Below are 21,906 nucleotides of genomic sequence, written 5' to 3'. Positions count from 1 at the left end.
TCTCTTTTGTACCAAAACGGAATGGAAAAGCAGACTAGAGGAACAGTGGGGGTCAGGACATCAGAACTCTTGGACTGGAACTTGTGTTGGAACAAACTAAATCTTGAAATCAGACAGACCCGAGCTCTCAACTACAGCCATGTGACTTGGGGCGGATGGTCCGACTTGTTAAATGCGAATAGCGACATCAAACAGCATAGAATTCGTGTTAAATTAATTGTACAGTCTCATTTGAACGTATCTGGACAATAAGATGCTGGACTTTATGCTTGGTAGATGCTTGCAATAAAAGAATCTCAACTGAATTTGAACTGTGGTAATGCAACAAGGTGGAGGAATCCACCATGGGGGAGGGGTGGGGGGAATCCCAGTGCCTTTAAAACTGTGTCAAGGGCCCGGCGGCGTGGCCTAGCGGCGAAAGTCCTCGCCTTGAACGCCCTGGGATCCAATTTGGGCGTCAGTTCTAATCCCGGCAGCTCCACTGCCCATCCAGCTCCCTTCTTGTGGCCTGGGAAAGCAGTTGAGGACAGCCCAAAGCTTTGGGACCCTGCACATGCGTGGGAGACCCGGAAGAGGCTCCTGGTTCCCTGGTTCCCGGCTTCGGCTCACTTGGAAACTTTGTAATATAAAAAAAAAAAAAAAAAAACTGTGTCACATAATGCAATATAAACAATTAAAAAATTGTTTTTAGGGCCCGGTGCGATAGCCTAGTGTTTAAAGCCTTTGCCTTACATGTGCCAGGATCCCACATGGGTGCCAGTTCATGTCCTGGCTGCTCCACGTCCCATGCAGCTCCCTGCTTGTGGCCTGGGAAAGCAGAGGAAGGCGGGCCAAACCCTTGGGACTCTGTACCCGCGTGGGAGACCCCAAAGGTCCTGGCTTTGGCCATTTGACCACTTGGGGAACAAACTAGCAGATGGAAGATCTTTCTCTTATATATCCTTGTCTCTGTAAATGGTATTCCAATAAATATTTTAAAAAATAATAAATGATTTCTTTATTGATCAAATTTATAGAGGAGCTACATAAAAATCTTCCATCTGCAGGGTCACTCCCCAAATGGTGGCAATGGATGGAGCTGAGCCTTTCTGAAGCCAGGATCTGCAGGGTCCGAAAGCTTTGGGGCCATGCATTGCTTTTGCAGGTCACAAGCAGGGCATTGGAAGGGAAGTGGAGCAGCTGAGACACAAACTGGTGCCAGCCGAGTGAGGATTTAGCCATTGAGCCATTGCACTGGGCTCTGGAGTAGCGTTTCTGCAGTGTACGCGTGGGTGGGAAGATCAGTAGGTAAGGGCAATGGATCGAAGGATAAGTTAATTTTGCCTACTTCTCATCAGTGATAAGCAATTTTTTTTCACTGTAGCACAGAATCCACTTTTATTTTTTATTATTTTTTTTTTAAATTTATTCATTTTATTACAGCCAGATATACACAGAGGAGGAGAGACAGAGAGGAAGATCTTCCGTCCAATGATTCACTCCCAAGTGAGCCGCAATGGGCCTATGCGCGCCGATCCGAAGCCGGGAACCAGGAACCTCTTCCGGGTCTCCCACGCGGGTGCAGGGTCCCAATGCATTGGGCCGTCCTCAACTGCTTTCCCAGGCCACAAGCAGGGAGCTGGATGGGAAGTGGAGCTGCCGGGATTAGAACCGGCGCCCATATGGGATCCTGGCACGCTCAAGGCGAGGACTTCAGCCTCTAGGCTATGGCGCCGGGCCCAAAATCCACTTTTAAGTTGGTTTTATTTTTCATGTCCTTACCCAGCCCTGGTTCAAATGGACAAAAAGCACAACCCTAAGTGCTGAAGAACCACAGGTGAGACAGTGCGAGAAGCCCTTCTGGGCCATCCCCACATAGTGGTCAATGATGGCCTCATCTGCAGAGCCCAGGGACAGGCACAAGAGAGTTTAGGACTAAGGCAGCTTCTGTTGCTACTTGGTCTCCCTAGTTCCTCTAAAGTCCCTTTCAACCTCTGCTTTCTCCTGCAATGGCCATGAGGTTAGGATAGAGTTGGGAGAGATGCTGGCATGGTGGCTAGGCAGTGGGCAATCTGTCCTACTCTGTCCACCTGTAGCTCTGTCCACAGCAACCGTCACTTCCCCACGGATCCGCCAAAGCCACGGTGACCAGGATGTCCAGTGCTCACGGGGGCCACAAACACCTCAGTCTCCTGTTCCTAGTTAGAGGGAGGATTTGCTACTCTGGCATGGTGGCATCACTGACCAGCTGCACCCAGATCCCCACCAGCTTGGCTGGTGTAGGCTGAAGAGGCCCCTGAGCCCACCTGCTCACTTGCATCCAGCTCGGGCAACTGGCAGTGGCTCAGGTTGAGCTGCTCATGGTTCTCCAGGCTGCAAGGTTCCAAGCAGGCTAGCAGGTTGGGAGAGGTACAGGTGGAGCACAGCTAGGGTGGCATGGATGTCCCAGGACAAGCCAGCCAGCTGGTTGAGGCTAAGGTCCAGCTGCCATGGGAAACATGGCTTTCCGAACCCCACCAGCCAGAATCCACCAGATGTGGCAAGAGCAGCAGTAGCCAGCCAGCAAACAGAGGAAGAAAGCAGCAGGTGGTTGTTATCATAAGCCAGACTCCGCCTGAGATCCCAGAAGGGAAGCTGAGCAGGCAGAGCTCCACTGCCCACAACACTGTGCTCAGGCAGACGGGCACTGGGATGGGCATGCTGCCGCCAGATTCCCGAGAAAAGCCTTGCAGCTGCTATGGCTGTGGCTACGTGAGCAAGGAGACAGGCATCAGGCACTCACAGTGTAGAGACATTTGTGCCTTGTCTCCTGTGCTGGGCCGGGGGGCCAGGGATGAGAAATCCAAGCACACACTATCCCGACTCTCCTTGTTTGCCACTACTACCCACTGCTCCCTTTCCCCCAGGTCCCACAAGCAACCTTGTCTTCTCCTGACCCTCACATTTTTCTTGGAGCGGGAACTTCATGTAGCAATATCTGCAGTGCCTGCAGTCAACCCTGGGCTGGTCTGCTTACCCCACTCAGGCTGGTCACACGCAGTCCAGCCCTGACTGGCAGCGGGAAGAACCAGGGGACTGGTGTCCTGCTGGACGAACCCTTGCTGGAGCTCCTGGTTACAAGCAGTGGAGCCCAGCTCCCAGGGGACCCACAGCCCTGAGCATGGGATGAGGGCAGGCTGAGAAAAGCCTGGTAGCCTTGCACAGAGCACATGTCCCCCATCTCTGTCCACTTTAGCTCCTGAAGACCCACATTTTGCTCTCGCCAGGGCAGAGCCTGAGGGCTGATGGGGCTTACTCAGGGGGCAGTGTCGCAACACTGTTTAGCACTGACCTGCTGGTCTCTTCCGGGTACACAGGAAGGGTGTGCTATCTGGAGGCCAAAGGCTAGCACACCCTACCCTGTTTGTTGAGGAGCACCTGGCAGCTCCTGGAAAAAGACTGGTTTTTATGCCCATCATCACCTCTGCTCTGCCCCCAAAGCCCAAACAAGCCACTGCATAGTGTGTTACTTGTCCAACCAGTTCCAGCGCACAGACCATGGGGAAATGAGTTACTAAGAGGCAGGGATTTCACTAAAGGTCTTACCCGTCCCTCAACTGAGGATGGGATTCATACTTCACAGAGCTGCACGATACCTGGCAAGGCTGGTGAAATCTCCAGCTCACACAGCTACTGAGGGCCAGAGGTGAAATCTGACACAACCTGGGCCAATCTGGAACAAGGTGTGCTAACCACTAAGCAACTCTCCCCCAACAAATGGGGTACTGACTCCCAGTCACAAGTTCCCAGTGCAATGGTGCAAGGCTAAATCCTCACCACCTGGTGTGGTAGCCTAGTGGCTAAAATCCTTGAGTTGCATGCACCAGGATCCCATATGGGTGCCAGTTTGAGTCCCAGCTGCTCTACTTCCATTCTAGCTCCCTCCTTGTGCCTGGGAAAGCAGTCAAGGATGGCCCAGGGCCTGGTGCAATAGCGTAGTGGTTAAAGTCTTTGCCTTGCATGCCTGGGATCCCATATGGATGCCAGTTCTAATCCTGGCAGCTCCACTTCCCATCCAGCTACCTGCTTGTGGCCTGGGAAAGCAGTCGAGGACTTGAAAAAACGGCTGCAAAGCCAGGGCTGGCTCCAGGCTGAAGCTAAGAACCAGCAACTTGATCTGGGTTTACTATGTGGATGGCAGGGGCCTATGCTTTCAGCCCATCTTTTGCTGCATTCCCAGGTGCATGAGAAGGAAACTGGGTGGGAAGTGGAGTAGCCAGGACTTGAACAAGTTTAGAACTCAGAGGTGGGATGTTGGCAACACAAGCAGCACCTTAACTCACTGTGCCACAAGCCTCACATCCAAAATGGCCCTCAGAAGAGGGTCTACTATAGCAAAGCAAAGGCATGGATAACAAAGAGGTCATCGAAACAAAAAGAGCCCTGGCTGGGCCCGGCATCATGGCCTAGCGGCTAAAGTCCTTGCCTTGAACCCACTGGGATCCCATATGGGCGCCGGGTCTAATCCCATCCAGCTCCCTGCTTGTGGCCTGGGAAAACAGTCGAGGACGGCCCAAAGCTTTGGGACCCTGCACATGCGTGGGAGACCTGGCGCGAGTTCCTGGCCTCTGGCTTCGGATCAGCATAGCACCGGCCATTGTGGTCACTTGGGGAGTGAATCAGTGGACGGAACTTAGCCTGGACTTTAGCCGCTAGGCCATGCCACCGGGCCCAAAAATATATCTTAAAAAAAAAAAATTTACAGGCACAAGACTACAGAACCTGGAGCTCAACTGCCAGTTCCAGGCATGCAAGTTAAGTGCAACAAGTGAAACAATCCCAGGCAGGTTCACAGGACAGGTCTGAGCAGTTACTGCAAACTCACTGACTACCAGATGCCCAGATAAGTTCACTAAAAATGAGTGACACACACACACTGGCATTTCTTGTGATGAGGGTTACCAGATGGCTCTGACAAGCACCTGGATGTCACCCACATCTCTCATGATGTCCCTTAGGATAATATGAAAATGAGAAGATAGTTCCTCAAAACCAGAATACAACATTTAGATGGAAAACTATGCTATGCCATAGAATCAAGATTTTTAAATTTCTTAAAGATGTATTTATTTTCAGTGGAAAGGCAGATTTATAAAGGAAAGACAAAGATCTTCTATCCATTGGCCAGGAAGTTCTTCCAGGTCTCCCATGTGGGTGTGCTGGGTCCCACGGCTTTGGGCCATCCCTTCACTGCCTTCACAGGCCACAAGCAGGGAGCTGGATGGGAAATTGAACAGCTAGAACACAAACCAGCAACCATATGGGATCCCAGCACTGCAAAACAAAAACTGCGGGCCCCAGACTTCTAAAGCTCTTAACAGGGTGGACTAGTTAACTTCAAATACCGTACTTAACATATAGGCATTTAGCCTAGTGGCTAAACTGCCCACAGCCCACATGGGAGTTCAACACCTGGGTCCAGCTCCCCTCCAGCTGTCCACTAACGCAAACCTGGCGAGGTACTGGTACTGGTCCAAGCACCTGTCACCCATGTAGACCTAGACAGTTCTCGGCTTTCAGATTCAGTTCAATACAGTCCTGGCTAATGTGGGCACTTGGGTAGTAAACTTGCAGTAAGGAATTCTCTGTCTCTTTCTCTCTCTCTATATATATATATGTTTTTATTGATTTAAGATCTACATATACAAGCTGGAATAAGATTTGGTCCAGCAGCTGTTTCTGTGCAGAGACTGGACAGATCTTGCTGCTCATGTTAAGCTCAGCCAATACCTATGTGTCTGCCCAATGTCACTCTCACAAGCTGCACTCATCCCTATGGCAACACAGGCACTGCACAAAAAGGTTCCAGGGGTCTAGGAGTCCTGGGACCAAGGGGCACAGTGCAGCTGTCACACATGCTTCTTGCAGGCCTGTACTCCCCAACAGTGCAGCAGTTCCAGTAGAGGCAGTCTGCAAGGTTATGACTCCTGGCATTGTAAGGACTGGGAAATCTGGGCTGCCCCTATTGCCCCTGATCCACTTGGCCTCCCGTATCTGCACAGGATGTGCACCTTGGCTTCTGAGTTATGTGGCTGTGTGTCCTGGCTGTATGCACACATTGGTACTTGCAAAAAAAGACTCCTCTTGCTAAAGTTGAAGTGGATTTAATGATAGTATCTTTTTGTGGGAGTTATGGGTTCTATTATTAGAATCATCCCCTTACAGCACTGGCATTGTGATGTAGCAAGTCAAGATGCTGGCATCCCATTCGGGCAAATTCCAGCTGCTCCACTGCCTATGCACCTTGGAAAGCAGCAAATGATGGACCAACTATTTCAGCCCCTGCACCTGTGTGGAAGACCCAGTGAAGTTCTTGGTTCCTAGCTTCAAACCAACCCAAAGCCACCTGTTGTGGCCATGTGGGCAGTGAACCAGCACATGGAAGAATTGTCTCTTTCCTTCTATGTAACTCTATCAAATAAATGAATCTTTTATTTTAAAAGGATTTATTTATTTTTGTTGGAAAGATAGATATACAGAGAAGAGGAGAGACAGGAAGATCTTCCATCTGCTGATTCACTCCACAAGTGGCCACAATGGCCAGTGCTGATCCAATCTGAAGCCAGGAGCCAGGAGCTTCTTCCAGGTCTCCCACGCGGGTGCAGAATCCCAAGGCTTTGGGCCGTCTTTGACTGTTTTCCCAGGCCACAAACAGGGAGCTGGATGGGAAGCAGAGCTGTAAGGATATGAATTGGCGCTCATATAGGATCCTGGGGTGTGCAAGGTAAGGAATTAAGCCGCTAGGCCATCATGTCAGGCCCAAATAAATTAATCTTTTTTTTTTCTTTTTTTCTGTTTGTTTTCTAAAGATCTATTTTATTTTCATTACAAAGTCAGATATACAGATAGGAAGAGAGACAGAGAGGAAGATCTTCCGTCCATTGATTCACTCTCCAAGTGACCACAACAGCCAGTGCTGCGCCAATCCAAAGCGAGCAGCCAGGAACTTCTTCTGGGTTTCCCAAGCGGGTGCAGGGTCCCAAGGCATTGGGCCGTCCTCAACTGCTTTCCCAGGCCACAAGCAGGTAGCTGGATGGGAAGTGGAGCTGCCAGGATTAGAACCGGCGCCCATATGGGATCCCAGTGGGTTCAAGGCGAGGACTTTAGCCGCTAGGCCACGGCACCAGTCCCAAATAAATGAATCTTTAAACAGCAACAACAACAACAAAAACACACTCCTGTGCAAATGGCCTCAGCTCAACTGGCCTCTGAGTACAGGGGAATCAGCCTGTTGTGCTGGTGGTCCCCAACCACCCACCTTCGGAATCTGCCCTGAAGTCACTGGCAGTCACACCGAGGGCACCAAGCCACACCCCAAGCCAGGGGTGGGGAATGTCCAGTCTGCAAGCCACATAAGGCCTACAAATCTGCTAAGGCAACCATAGGCAGGACTCCAAACTCAGTAACTCTATAGCAGGCTAATTTTAAAATTGCTCATTTCTATCTGGCCCACAAATGGCATAAATATCCAAATGGCCCCTTGGCGGAAAAAAAGACCTCTTTTCCTGCTAATTCATGAACAAGTATCTCCAAAAAGCACTCACCAATCTGATCCTATTTCCCAGGACACTTTACTATACTAAGAGACTCGACAGGAAGCCCCCTCCCTTCTAAGCTGACCTGCAATGGTGCTCCTTCTCAAGAGGAGGGCTCTTCCTACCAGGGGAAACCCACACCCCCTCCCCCAGCTGAGTTCACAACCCAGTAAGTCACCTGCTAACCGCATCTCCTCTGCCTCCAGGCCTGTTGGTTGGTTGTCCATCTGCAAAGGGCTCTTCAGTGTTGCAATGCAAGACAATATGGTAAACACAACTTCTGATTTCTCCACAAGCCTCTGCCTCCACCACGGTTTGTCACCTGCCTAGAATCACCTTGCCCTCATTCACACCCAGCTCACCACCCAGTCCTATGAGCCTTCAGGTCCCTGTCACCACCACCTCTTACATAGACAACTGCAAACAGCCACCAAACACAGGGTCTTTGTGGCCTCCACCGCTGCCCACCGCCACCGGACCAGACTCATCAACTATGGATAACTTCGGGCTGCCTGTGGCACCGAGAACATTCTCTACAAACCCATCGGGCCCCAGCCTGCTTTTCCTTCACCTCAATCACCAGGCTTCAGCAACCTGTCCTTTGCTGAATATCCCAAAAGCTTACCCACTTTCACTTAGTTCTAACTGCACCTATCACACACACACTCAGCTGGTACCTGTTCTTCAGATTCTAATTTCCATCACACCCCAAAGGCCATATCAAATATTCTCTTTCACAGCAGAGCATGCTCCTCTCCTTAAGTACAAGCAACAATTATACGCTAGGAAACAGACCAGCATAAAATGATTCAGACTAGATTAAAAATCTAATCACTTGTTGGTTCAATATAGATCCTATAATCAACTCTGCTGGAGTGAGCACTAATGGGTTAATGAGGGAAGACAACAGGTCAGCTGTCATTACAGAAGCGAATGTCTTAGCTGCATCTCACTCGGACAGCTGAGAAATTTAATTCCAATTTGGGCTTTTCAACAGTTACTACAAAATGGAACAAACCCCAATCCAACTGGACTTAGTTCCAGCTACTGAGTAAGTTAACCCTAAAAAACTTGAGACAGATCCCTACTCTTGCCAGGCTACAGCCACTTACTTTTCTCCACCACTCCTTTTCCAGATTTATTTACTTGGAAGAATTAGAGAAAAAGAGTGTTTCCATCTGCAGGTTCACTCAGAAGTTTCAACAGCAGGTGCAAGGCTGATCTGAAGCCAGAAGCCAGGAGGTCTCCAATGCGGACGTAGAGGTCCAAGTCCTTGGACCCTCCTCTACTGCCTTCCCAGGTGCATTAGCAGGGGGCTGGATGGGAACTGGAGTAGCCAGGTCTCAAACCAGCACTGAAAGGGGACACTGGCCACACAGGCCCTGCCTTTGCCTGACATGTCAGGCCACAATACTGCCCCACCTTCCTCTGTGTGCTCTGCTGATCCCTTGCCCTTGTCCAAACTTGAATTTCTTTTTACTCTACTGATGAATTTCAGAACTTGCAGTTTGGTCTCAACAGCCGGACACTGGGTAACACAAAATGAGGATACATTACTAGAAGAGCCAGAGTTCCCTGTGAGACTAAGCTATGGATTTGTAGCTCTCAGGTAACAACCATTACCTCAGTGACATAATCCAATGGGACTGGCCTGGTGGCAGAGCAGGGTAAAGCTGCTGTGGTAAGGCATCCCACATGGATGCCAGTTTGTGTCCCATCCACTTTATAATTTTTTTAAAAATCATTTATTTATTTCATTAGAAAGTAAGACGTACAGAGAGGAGAAAGACCTTCCATCTGCTGGTTTACTCCCCAAGTAGCCACAACAGCTGGAGCTGAGTTGAGCTGATCCGAAGCCAGCAGCCAGGACCTTCTAGGTCTTTCACAACAGGTGCAGGGCCTCAAGACTTTGGGTCGTCCTTGACTGCTTTCCCAAGACACAAGCAGGGAGCTGGACGGGAAATAGAGCAGCCAGAATACAAACTGGTGCCCATTTGAGATCCCAGTGTGTGCAAGGTGAGGACTTTAGCCACTAGGCTACCGCACCAGGCCCTGCCACATTCACTTTATAGAAGGAAAAAAAAAAGAGAGAGAGAGGTGGGAAGAGGGAGACAGAAAGAGCACACATCTGCTGTACTCATTCACTTCCCAAATGCCTGAAACAGCCAAGCTAACGCTCAGAATGTAAACCAGCTGACACGGACTCAAGTTGTTGAGCCTCTACCTGCTGCCTCCCAGCATATGCAGCATAAGCAGATGGAACTGGAAGCAAAACTGGGACTTCAGCACAGTCACTCCAACATGGAGTGCAAGCACATCAAGTGCAACAGTGTACCAAACACCCACCCAAGGTACCTTATTTTGGGCCTGCTGTTAAAGTCAACTGGCTAAATACTCAACTTGCATGTGCCAGAATCCAGTAAGGGTGAAGGTTTGTGTCCCAGCTGCTCCATTTCCCTTCTAGCTCCCTGCTTGTGGTCTGGGAGCTCAGCAGAGGATGGCCCAAAGCCTTGGAACCCTGCACCTGCATGGGAGACTTAGAAACTCCTGGCTTCAAATCAGCTCATTTCCAGCCATTGCAGCCATTCGGGGAGTGAATCAACAGACAGAGCATCTTTCTGTTTCCTCTCTGTAAATCTGACTTTCTAATAAAATAAATAAGTATTTTTCATTTATTTATTGATTTATTTTAAGATTTATTATTATTATTGGAAAGCCGGATATACAGAGAGGAGGAGAGACAGAGAGGAAGATCTTCCATCTGCTGTTTCACTCCCCAAGTGAGCCGCAATGGGCCGGTGCGCGCCGATCCGAAGCCGGGAGCCAGGAACCTCTTCCGGGTCGGTCTCCCACGTGGGTGCAGGGTCCCAAAGCTTTGGGCCGTCTTCGACTGCTTTCCCAGGCCACAAGCAGGGAGCTGGATGGGAAGTGGAGCTGCCAGGATTAGAACCGGCATCCATATGGGATCCCGGGGCTTTCAAGGCGAGGACTTTAGCCGCTAGGCCACACCGCCAGCCCCAGTATTTTTTATTTTTATAGGAAAGTCAGATACACAGAGAGGAGGAGAGACAGAGAGGAAGATCTTCCATCTGCTGATTCACTTCCCAAGCAGCTGCAATGGCTAACGCTCAGCAGATCCGAAGCCAAGAGCCAGGAGCCCCCTTCAGGTCTCCCATACGGGTGGCAGGGTCCCAAGGCTTTGGGCCATCCTCGACTGCTTTCCCAGGCAACAAGCAGGGAGCTGGATGGGAAATGGGGCCCCTGGGATATGAACCGGTGCCTATAAGGCATCCTGACACATGCAAAGTGAGGACGTTAGCCGTTAGGCTACTGCGCCAGGCCCAAGATAAATAAATCTTAGGGAAAAAACTATTTTCATTTAATCTGAAAAGCAGAAAGACACCCTCTGGATCAACTTCTTCTATCCATTGGCTCACTCCCCCAGGTGCCTGCCAGACCCTGAGCTGGATCAGATCAATCCAATGACAGACCAAACATTCCAGCCTGGGTCTTCCCCATGGGTGGCTGGGTCATCACCAAGGCCTTTCAGAGTGAAGCCAGCACTTTGCTGAGTGAGCACATGTACTCAGACTAGGATGCGATATTCCAGTCAGTCTTAATACTGCACCTCAGAAGCCAGCACCGCCCTGCCGTGCCACATTTCAGGTTTCTTAAACCTTCACACTCTTGGGAGACATTCATAGTTGGGAGCACTAAGGCGCATGCGGGTGAAATGATGCTACAGTCGCCAAGAAAAGTAAGGGGCCGATGTCTACGAAGTTTGCTCCCCAAAGGCTGCCTCATACACTATTTCCAACCTCCTCTCATTTCAGAAATGACAACTAAGGATGCAAAGCGCTTCATATCCAAACCAGCTGCATCCATCTGCCCGTGCAGACAGCAGACAGAGGGACTGCAGGGAGAAGAGTGAAGATACGGGCTATGTGACACAGCCGCTCCCCCAAACTCACTGCTCTGACCAGCGATGACACTGATTCCTGTAATCCCAGCTCAGGCTTCCTAGATCCTACAAAGCCTCTTCCTTTACTGTCTCCAAGGTATTTCACACCTGTAAACCAGTTTTAAAGGCACAGATAGATCTACAAGCTCACTTCTCAACATTCCATCACTCGCATCTCCAAGCAGCTGGGTGACACATGGTCTTAAGTTTGCGTCCCTATGACGTTGTCTCCCCACATTCTGCTGACACACCGCCCTGAACCCCAAATCCCCTTTACAGATTATATAACGTGCAAACATTGTAGACATTTCCAAATGCATTCTTGAGGCTGGAAAGTGAGGGTGAAAAGTAGGAAGCAGAGAAAATCAAGGGAAAGGTCAAGAAAGGGCAAACCATGCACATCCCACTGATACCCTTCCTCCAGGGCCTCTGGAGCACACACAAACCTGAGACATAAGTGATGGTTAAAAAAATTGGGGTTTTATTGTTTTTGCTAAACAATACTAAAAAAAATTTTTTTTCATATTGAAGGCAGGGCTTGAATTATTTAATTTTGATCAATTTATTTAATTCTTTAAAAAAAAAAAAGAAAAAAAAAGAAAGGGGAAAGATCACGGCCAAAAAAAGCAGTTACCCCCACTCCAGCCCCAAAGCTCTAGCCACTCACATGAGCATTACCCCCACCCAACTCAGTGTCTGATGTTCAGGGTGGCACGTCCTGCCCCATGACACTGCCCTTGGGGCACAGGGGCAACAGTGCCAGCTCTGGCTCTCAGCAGGTTAGTCAAACCAGACAAACTGGTGGGCTAAAGTCCAAAAATTCTTCCTAGGTTTTCTGCCCATTGGCTGAGCACATACAAACTGTCATCAGCTTGTAAGACTTGGGGGGTGCGGGGTGGGGGAGGGCGGCGTAAGAGCAGGAGGAAATCAACTCTAGGTCACTCAAGCCTCTTCCTGGGCTAGTGGCTCTGGATCCAGACTTAAAGAAAGGTCAGGGGGGATGGACAACAGGTTCCTTGTACAAGGAACCCATCCCTTGAGGAGGAGGAACTAAGTTGTGCCGTGCCAGAGTTCTTCCCGCAGAGGCACAGGACAAGGGCGGCTCGGCTCACTCTCCCGTCCGGAGAGTGTGGCAAGGAGGTTCTTCCAGTACCATGAAGTAAGACAAGAGGCAGAGAGAGTCCTGAGGTCTGGGCCAGATGTGAGACTGCCACACACACAGGTCAAACTAAGGAGCCATCAGGAACCCTCAACGCCAAATCCCGGCGGCACACACAGGCTCTACAAAGTGCTGCAGGAGATTCTTGCTGTGAGCTAGGTCAAGGTCAGGCTGCCTGGCTGTGAGTGGTGGGAGGGCAGTACATTTTTTATTTTCGGAGGGATGAGGTGGGAACAGTGGCCATGATCTAGTAAAAAGAGACCTGCAAGAAGCAGAAAATATTTAGAGAACATTTTAATACATATTTTCATATATATATTTAAAGTTAAGAAAAATAAAACTAATCCAAGCCATGCCCTGTGCAAAAAAAAAAAAAAAAAAAAAAAAAAAAAAAAAAAAAATTGAAAAGAGGGATGGGGTCGGGGGAGAAAAGAAATTTTCAAGTGAGACCCGCTTACTGTTTTGGTCTCAAAGAGTCACAGTCAGCTTGTTATTTTTATTCTGGAAGATGTAAAAGTTTCCTTCAATCACTCAGAAGGCAAGTGTAGCCACTTATAAAAACAGAATGGTAGGAACAGCCTAGGAAAGGAGACGCAGAGTGAGAAGGTAGCGCAGGAAAGGGAGTCTCAAAAATAAAATTAACAAGGTGACTGTTCCACAAGGGGGCTGTGAAAAGGACATGGTGGACCAAAGTCTGTTAGTCAAGTAATGATTCAACGTTTAAATTACTCTCTTGTTCTTTTTGTTGGGTGTTTTGTTTGTTCAAGTCTAAGATTTGGAAACGCTGACCCTCTGGTAACAGGAGCCAACAGGAAATATAGAATCCCTTCCCTCCCCCGGCCTGCCTCTGCCGAAGCCCCCAGCGCCTCGGGGCTGGATGCTGGAAGAGTCCTGGTGCGCCGGGACTCAGGAGGACAGGGCAGCCTCCTTCTGTGGTTGCTGCGCTTGTGAACGCTGCAGGATCTTTTGGCTTTCCACGTCTCTAAAATGTTTTTCAACCTGAAAAAGATAAAGGTGGCCAAAGTCAGAGAAGGAGGCGGGCAAGCAAGTCTCCTGAAAGAGCTGGTGCAAGCTTCCACAGCCCTGCCCTGGCTGCCGGCCTCAGCCTACTGCAGCACCTTCGCCCTTGGTATCCATGGGTCTCCCATCCACAAGTAGGCAGCCTCATTTTTAAAGACTTCATCCAAAATTAACTAGAAACTGAGCCTGCAAATTAAAATATAAAATAAAATGAAGGGAGATGACTAGGACCCAAAATATTCCTCCCTTTCCACCGAGCAGAATGAAAACCTGGGAAGGACAGTCACCCTGCACTTCCCTCCCATGATGCTGGGTTCTCAATGCTCTGCAAAGGAGGAAGAAATCATAGCTGTCGTTTGTTCTATTTCTACAAATACCATAGCTCAATTCAGAAGGCCAGGTGCTACGCTGAATCAGAGACACCAATGGAAGGCAGTCCACTAATTCTGACCCGCCCCACCAGGAGGCAGCCTGAAGCCAAGAGCCCAGCCTGGAAGAGTCGGAGGGCATTGGGCCCAGGATCACGGGATCATCTGATCCCAAAGGCAATGGGGTCCAATACTTTTCCAACCCACACAGTGGTCCCAGACCCCTCAGGCTCAGGTCTCAGGAGACCTGGCAGGCACTACAGATTGACATCCTGAGGACAATGACCCATCTCTCCCACAGCTCCCAGCGCCTTTACTTACTATTTTGCGTACATGGCTCAGTGCACTTCCCTCTTTGCCTTTACAGTTTTCCACTTGATAAGGGGGTGTAATAACAACTTCTTCCATGACTACAATGTTCTTTTCTTGCCATTTACAGTCTTTAATGCTGGAAGATAGCAGGTGAAACATTACTCCTGGGGGTATTCCCCCACCCAGGTTCCCAATCAACCTGGCAGCCAATAACTACAAGCTAGCAGTCCACACAAGAAACATCCCCTGGGCACCGCTGGCTACAACAAACGATACAGATGCACATGTATTCTGAGGCTATCAAGAGCATGACGCCAAAACATCAGAAACCTGGAGAACCCTAAGAAACGTGATGGTAATTGCAGACTTCCAAGCAAATTCAGGTCTGAACAAGGAGGTCCGGATCATGGGAGACACTGAGCCAGAGCCTTGGACCGCGGCTGGTTACTGATTTCTATCTAGGGGCACACAGCAAATGTTTCAGTTTGGCAGACCACACAGTTTGTCTCACAGCAGTATTCTGCCCTGTGCGCCACACGAACGCCCAGAGCTGGCCCATGAGCATGTCTTTCTGTGATCCGTGCCCTGCTCCCCAACACCCACGATGGCAGCTGCTCCTCAAATTGGATCCTCTCAATCAGCAGACAACTGGGTACTTGCCAGACTAGGGAAACACTTCCTAGTTCACACGCGGGGAAGCCCAGGACAGCTGATGCTAGAGCTCCTTCACATACCTGAAAATGCTCAGACACACCAAACCTCTAAGAGCTCCGATGCCAGCTGCCATCTGTGCGCCAGACCCAGGGTGATTAAATAGGGTAACAGAAGGCCGCAGGAGGGAGTGGGAATGTCAAATGTTCCAGCTTTTCAGCAGCCAGGGAAGCTAAGGGAGAGTCAAATGACTTCTGCTGTGACTAAATGTCTTTCAGGAGGTGGGAAGGAGGCGGCCTTCTGCTCTCTAACTCCCTGTGTGCATTCCAATGCGTAACTGGGGATAGTGCTCTGGCTGCATCGGCTTTTAGAGAAAGGCACAGCAACTAAATAATGAATCATTAGTGCTAAATTATTGACCACGAGGTCTGAAAAGCACTCTAAGGAATAACTTAAACCCACAAGTAACATTCACCAACAAGGCACTGAAGCCTAGACAAGACACTCGAATATGACTATGCTATCATGTGTAGAAAGGAAGTTAACAATCATCCCAATCTCTGGCGCCCGGCATTGTTAACACAGCACCAGTTTCCCCGATCAGACCGTAAGGTAACCCATCACGACAGTGCAGTCAGACAGCATCACCCCGAAAAAGGATCCCTGCACCCCAACTCACGTCTTGTGAATGGTCTGGAAGAGCTGCTGGCCCTCTAGGGAGACTCCAGCACTGATTGCATAGGCCTGGCTCAGCTTCTCCTCCTTCTCTGTCCGTGCTTTGCTGGCAAGCTAGGATGGGGGAGAGAAACAAATTCAGAAAAACATTCACCATCATCCTTCCCAAACCGCAAGATTCACACGAGAAAAGAAGGCCAGGAAAGACCACGCAGGGAAGCTTCCATTTTCTTAGAGCTCAAGAGCGAAGCAAACAGAAAACCCCATAATGTACCTTTAACAGTGAGTGACTGCTCTCTCTGGCTTATCTCTTTCTCCCTTCCCGTATTTACCAAGCATCCACCACATGTAGGGTATTCATTATGCTAGGCTAGGGATAGCAGAATGGGGATTAGGAGGACAGTCTATAAACAAGGAAACATAAGCACAAGCAAGAAAGCTTCAGGCGGTGCTGAGTGCTAAGCAGAAGGACACAACAGAATGTGACAGGAACTATTTGTTGCAAAGTGATAGTTGGGTACCCAAAAGCGACAGTTAGAAACAAAATAACGCCTATGCTTCTATTGCAGAGCTAAGGGTTCCTGGCAGCTGCCTTGTCAGCACCTCCTAGCAGACAGAAGGTAAAGTTGTCAAGACCCTTTCTCCTCTGCACCATTGTGTGTACTCACACGAGCATCTAATCACATCTGCCATCCCTTGCTCCAAGTTCTGAGCTGATGATGACCTTGTTCTGCTGCTTAGGAAAAGCAGGGCCCCAGCTGCAGGCAACTGCCTAGGTTGCCTTGTACCTAGGCAAGTGTTAGAATGCTGGGAAAATAGCTGCCAGGTGTTCTGGGTACAGTTAACGCCAAATCTATTAACTATACCAAATATGCCTGCATAGTTGCATTTTCAATTTTTTTTAAAGCTATGGGGAAAAAGGGAAGGGCCATGCAGTGGCTCAACAGGCTAATCCAAAACCTGTGAGTACCAGCAACCCATACGGGTGCCAGTGTGTCCCAGCTGCTTCACTTTTCATCCAGCTCCCTGCTTGTGGCCTGGGAAAGCAGCCCAAAGATGGCCCAAGACCTTGGATCCCTGAACCCATGCGTGAGAGCTAGAAGAAGCTTCAGGCTCCTGGCTTCAGATCAGCTCAGCTCTGGCTGTTGTGGCCATCTGAGGAGTGAAACAGTGGACGGAAGATCTGTTTCTGCCTCTCCTCTCTGAAAATCTGCCTTTCAAAAAAAAAATCTTGGGAATAAAAAGGAATGCTGGGTTGGGACATGCCACACTGGTCCCCAGGCACACCATGCCTCTTCATGGGGCTGGGCAGGGCAGGAGGGTGCAAACTGCCTAGGGAAGGGTCTCGGGACGTTCTGGAGTGTGGGCCACAGAGAGAACGTTTAATAGGGAAGGAATGACTTCCGGGGGCTTTCACAAACAGGGCCACTGCACTCTTAGGTAGGTGAGGGAGCTGAGGCAGGGTGGTTTAGAGGAAGGAAATCAGAGGGCACATCTGGGTCAGGCCAAAGCACCCACAAATATCTGAGACCTAAGCTGGGCTGAGCAGCATCATCCAATGCCTGGCTGACTGAGGCTGCAGTACCCACCCACAAGTGTTGGGGCTGGGGCTGAGCCACATTAGACTAGGTCCCAGCACCCACTGGAACACAAGACAACCACATCTGGGGGACAATTCTGTAGGGAATTTGTGGGCCCTCATCTATGGGACCACAGCACCCTCAGGTTTGTATAAGAGCTGGGGTGGTGATGGACTAAACCAGGTTGGACACTAAACTCCGCTACACTCACAGGGGGCCAGGGCTGGAGAGGAGGCCAGGCTGGTGCAGAATGCAGCTCCCATTGGCACTTACAAAGGCTGGGACTGAGGGCAAGCCATGCAAAACAGAGCTTTAGCACTACATGCATGCATAACATCCGGGCTGGGAAAGACTAGCAGGGGAACTTAGGGAAGTCCCCTGCAAGGTCGCAGCTCCCGCCAGAGTGCACAAGAGCTGGGGCTGAAGGAAGGCCAGGCCAGGTGGGGCTAGTGCAGTTGTTGGCATATGTGTGGGCCAGGCCGGGTTGGGCTGGGTCACATCACTGGTTGCCAGAGATTCCAGAAGCACGAATCATTTTTTTTTTTTAAAAAGATTTATTCATTTTATTACAGCCAGATATATACAGAGGAGAGACAGAGAGGAAGATCTTCCCCCTGATGATTCACTCCCCAAGTGAGCCGCAACGGGCCGATGCGCGCCGATCCGAAGCCGGGAACCTGGAACCTCTTCCGGGTCTCCCACGCGGGTGCAGTGTCCCAAAGCATTGGGCCGTCCTCAACTGCTTTCCCAGGCCACAAGCAGGTAGCTAGCTGGATGGGAAGTGGAGCTGCCGGGATTAGAACCGGCGCCCATATGGGATCCCGGGGCTTTCAAGGCGAGGACTTTAGCCGCTAAGCCACGCCGCCGGGCCCACGAATCATTTTTTTTAAAGATCTATTTATTCTTATAGGGCCCAGCGCCGTGGCCTAGCAGCTAAAGTCCTTGTCTTGAATGCACTGGGATCCAATATAGGCACCAGTTCATATCCCCGGCAGCTCCACTTCCCATCCAGCTCCCTGCTTGTGGCCTGGGAAAGCAGTCGAGGATGGCCCAAAGCCTTGGGACCCTGCACCCGCGTGGGAGACCTGGAAGAACTCTGGGATCCTGGCTTCGGATCGGCACAGCACCGGCCGTTGCAGTCACTTGGGGAGTGAACCATCAGACAGAAGATCTTTCTGACTCTCTGTCTCTCCTCCTCTCTGTATATCTGACTTCGTAATGAAAATAAAATAAATCTTACCAAAAAAAAAAGATCTATTTATTCTTATTGGAAAGGCAGATACACAGAAAGAAGGAGAGACACAGAGAAAGATCTTCCATCTACTGGTTCACTCCTCAAGTGACCCCAATGGCTAGAGCTGAGCTGATTTGAAGCCAGCCAGGAGCTTCTTCTGGGTCTCCCACACAGCTGCAGGGTCCCAAGGCTTTGGGCAAACCACTGCTGCTTTCCCAGGCCAAAAGCAGAGAGTTGGATGGAAATGGAGTAGGCAGGTTGTGAAGTGTGCCCATATGGGATACTGGCGCATGCAAAGCAAGAATTTAGCCACTGAACCATTGCACCAGGCCCAGAAACACACATCTTATTGAGCAAAAGACAAAGAATACTACCACACAAGGTAGAAAATGCACCTTCAATGACGAGGGTACATTCCAGAGCCATGCACATCAACATCAGGGTATGATGATGACATCTGCAGATAAGCAGCCATGCGCATGTGAATGCAGTCTACCCCCATATACACCAAGGCATGACAGGGCCAGTGCTATGGTGGAGCAGGCCAAGCATCCATCTGCTGTGCTGGCCATCCCATATGGGTGTCAGTTCCAGTCCCAGCTGCTACACTTCCCATCCAGCTTCCTGTTGATCGCCTAGAAAAGCAGCAGAGGATGACCAAAGTCCTTAAGCCACTGTACTCACATGGCAGACCCAGAGGAAGCTCCTGGCTTCTTGCTTCAGATGAACCCCACTCTGGTCGTTTAGGGAGTGAATTTTCCAGTGGATGGAAAATCTCACCCTTCCCACCTCCCTTTTTATCTCAAATAAAAATCACTGCTTGTTTTTTCTTAAAGAGGTATGATACCTCCAGCAAGCTCCAAGAAGCCTGGAATCCTTGAAACATTCTATTCTGCTTTACTAGTGCCCTTCCAAGCCATAAGCTTGGAACACAGTTCTACCTGGGAAAAAAATACAAAGTATCTAAATTCTTTGTTGCCAGAATGAAGCACCTCATTAAGGCTCCAGCATGACTATAGAAAAAAAAGGAAGTCTTCAATCAAGTTACAAGGAGGTGAGCAGTTCTCTACTAGCCAAGCTGCAACCTCTGTATGCATGAGGCAACAGGACAATTTCCACAAGCTCTCATTCTGGCCTACCTAAGTAAGACAAAGTAAGGCAAAATCCCAGGGATTCCAGGCCAAGCTCCTTCCACACTGTGGTCTCCAGGACACAGACAATGCCCACCGCCACAGTGTGGAAGTAACCTTTTCAAGGCTGGTTGTTTTTCTGATCCCATCAGATTACAATTTTGCAGATAAATAAATCATAAGATTTACAGCACTCCAAGTACCCAGGCCCAAACTGTAACAAGAAGACCTTGTGGTCTGAACACACTCAGCTCTTATGCAAAGAGAATTGCTGACATTTTAAGCAAAACAAGCAACACTTACTCAAGCAACAAGAAAACCCTGGCAACAAGGAGTTTTCCTCGAATCTTGCTTCCAAGCAATGCCTCAGAAAATCTGGAGTCTCCCAGGAAAGCAGAAAAAACTATAGGGCAACAGAACTCCTGAGAAGCAGGGAGCCATGAGGCACTCACGGGCAGACCCCCCTGAAAAATTACCCCCTGAACATCCAAACCATACCTTAAGGCCAGCTCTGACAAACATGCTCCCCATAACACCCAAGTTACTAGCCAATGGGTTATGGATACATACACAGTACCTTAAAAACATACTACCCCTCCTCCCCAAATACTACCAAGTCAAGAAAGGAGAGAAGCTGGTGCAGCACACCAGGCATCTACACAGAATTTTTAAGAATGGAACTGACAAATTAAGCTAAAGTGAAAGGAAAAGAAGCCTGAGAAAGGAGCCACTTTTGAAATTTTTTCAGAAACAAAGTAAAATAATTAGTTCAGGCAGAATGAGTAACAGTTGACACAGGCTGGGTTTAGACACTGATTTCAAACTGTAACTTTTAGGGGGCCCAGCATGGTATCCTAGTGGCTAAAGTCTTTGCCTTGCATGTGCCAGGATCCCATATGGGCACCGGTTCATATCCCGGCAGCCCCGTTTCCCATCCAGCTTCCTGCTTGTTGTCTGGGAAAGCAGTAGAGGACAGCCCAAAGCCTTGGGACTCTGCACCCACTTGGGAGACCTAGAAGAAGCTTCAGGCTCATGGATTTGGAGCAGCTCAGCTCTGGCCATTGCAGCTGCTTGGGAAGTGAATCGGCAGACAGCAGATCTTCCTCTCTGTATATCTGACTTTACAACAAAAACCAAATTAATTGAAAAAGAAAAGCTGGAGCTTTAAAGAAGGCCTGGTAAGGGTTATTGGAGGTCACCCTGACTAGGCTGTAGCACCCATCAGTTCATATGAGAGATGGGGCTGAAGGTGGAACTGACCCGACAGCTGCATTGGCTGGTGCAGGTGACAGATCACACCTGAACCTGTACTAGCTGGCACACACGAGTCAAGTCTGAGGGCACACCAGGTTAGATTTCTTGGGGGACTCAAACTCCAGTCACAGGGAAGATACGTGCTCCAACCTTGGAATGCATGTATCAGCAGTGGGCCTCCTCAGTTATTGATGACTGTGCAGTGGACTGTATGCCCAGATACACACAGGGGACATGACAGCCAGTAGCTCATCCAGGCCAGTAGACAACACTGAGTGTCTCATCTCAGGATGGAAAGCAAAACAGGTTGGACTACTCTTGTAGCCAAGCTTTGCAGCAAGTGTCTGAGTCTGCAGACTTGGTCAGCCAATGGATGAGGGGAAGGTTTTCTCAATCCTGGAGCAATGAACCCAACAATGTCTCCACATCTATCAGAGCCACTCGAGTAACACCCGCAGGGGCTCAGTGTGAAGATGTTTTGCACACACTGGGATTCCATATGGTGCCTGCCAGTGCCTGTCACAGCTCCCATGACCCAAAGCCTTAAGACCCTGCACCCGTGGGGCAATGTGGAGGCGGTTGCTGGCTCCTGGCTTCGGATCAGCTTCAGCCATCATGGCAAGTTGGGGAGGGAAGTTGGGGATAGGAAGATCTTTCTTTCCCTCTGTAAATATACTAAAATAAAATAAATCTGTAAAAACAAAAACCACCTTTAGAACAGTCTTTCCCTCATCATCAGAGTTTCTAAGGAGTCATTAAGTAAACGTTCCTTATCCCTAGGTGCCAATGTAGTTTGACAACAAGCAGCAGCCTTCACCCCTTCCCCTACAGTGAACACAGGAAAAAAAAAAGAACTGAAACATTTGTTCCATCCACTTTACTCAATACCTGATGCTCCCCATCCTAATCATAGGCCTACATTGGCATGCATACCTCTAAACTATGCAAATATTTAAAAAATTACATTAAAAATATTTAGATCGAGGGAGATATTCATTTCAGGCATGAA

General features: G+C 49.4%; 1 protein-coding gene across 1 annotated transcript in view; it reads right to left on the bottom strand.

Moving 5' to 3' along the window:
* Positions 1-12,039: 12,039 nt before the first annotated feature.
* LSM12 (LSM12 homolog) overlaps positions 12,040-21,906 on the bottom strand; it is a 28,661-nt gene continuing 18,794 nt past the window's right edge. Inside the window, exons 3-5 of the mRNA XM_004597320.3 lie at positions 15,704-15,813; positions 14,383-14,509; positions 12,040-13,672 (exon numbers count right to left, since the gene is read on the bottom strand). Of these exons, the coding sequence (XP_004597377.1) occupies positions 13,580-13,672; positions 14,383-14,509; positions 15,704-15,813 (330 nt within the window). The 3' untranslated portion in view covers positions 12,040-13,579. The remainder of the gene's footprint in view (positions 13,673-14,382; positions 14,510-15,703; positions 15,814-21,906) is intronic.

Source organism: Ochotona princeps, chromosome 17 (genome assembly GCF_030435755.1).
Source record: "Ochotona princeps isolate mOchPri1 chromosome 17, mOchPri1.hap1, whole genome shotgun sequence".
Taxonomy (NCBI): Eukaryota; Metazoa; Chordata; class Mammalia; order Lagomorpha; family Ochotonidae; genus Ochotona; species Ochotona princeps.
This window is presented reverse-complemented; position numbering and strand designations above follow the sequence as displayed.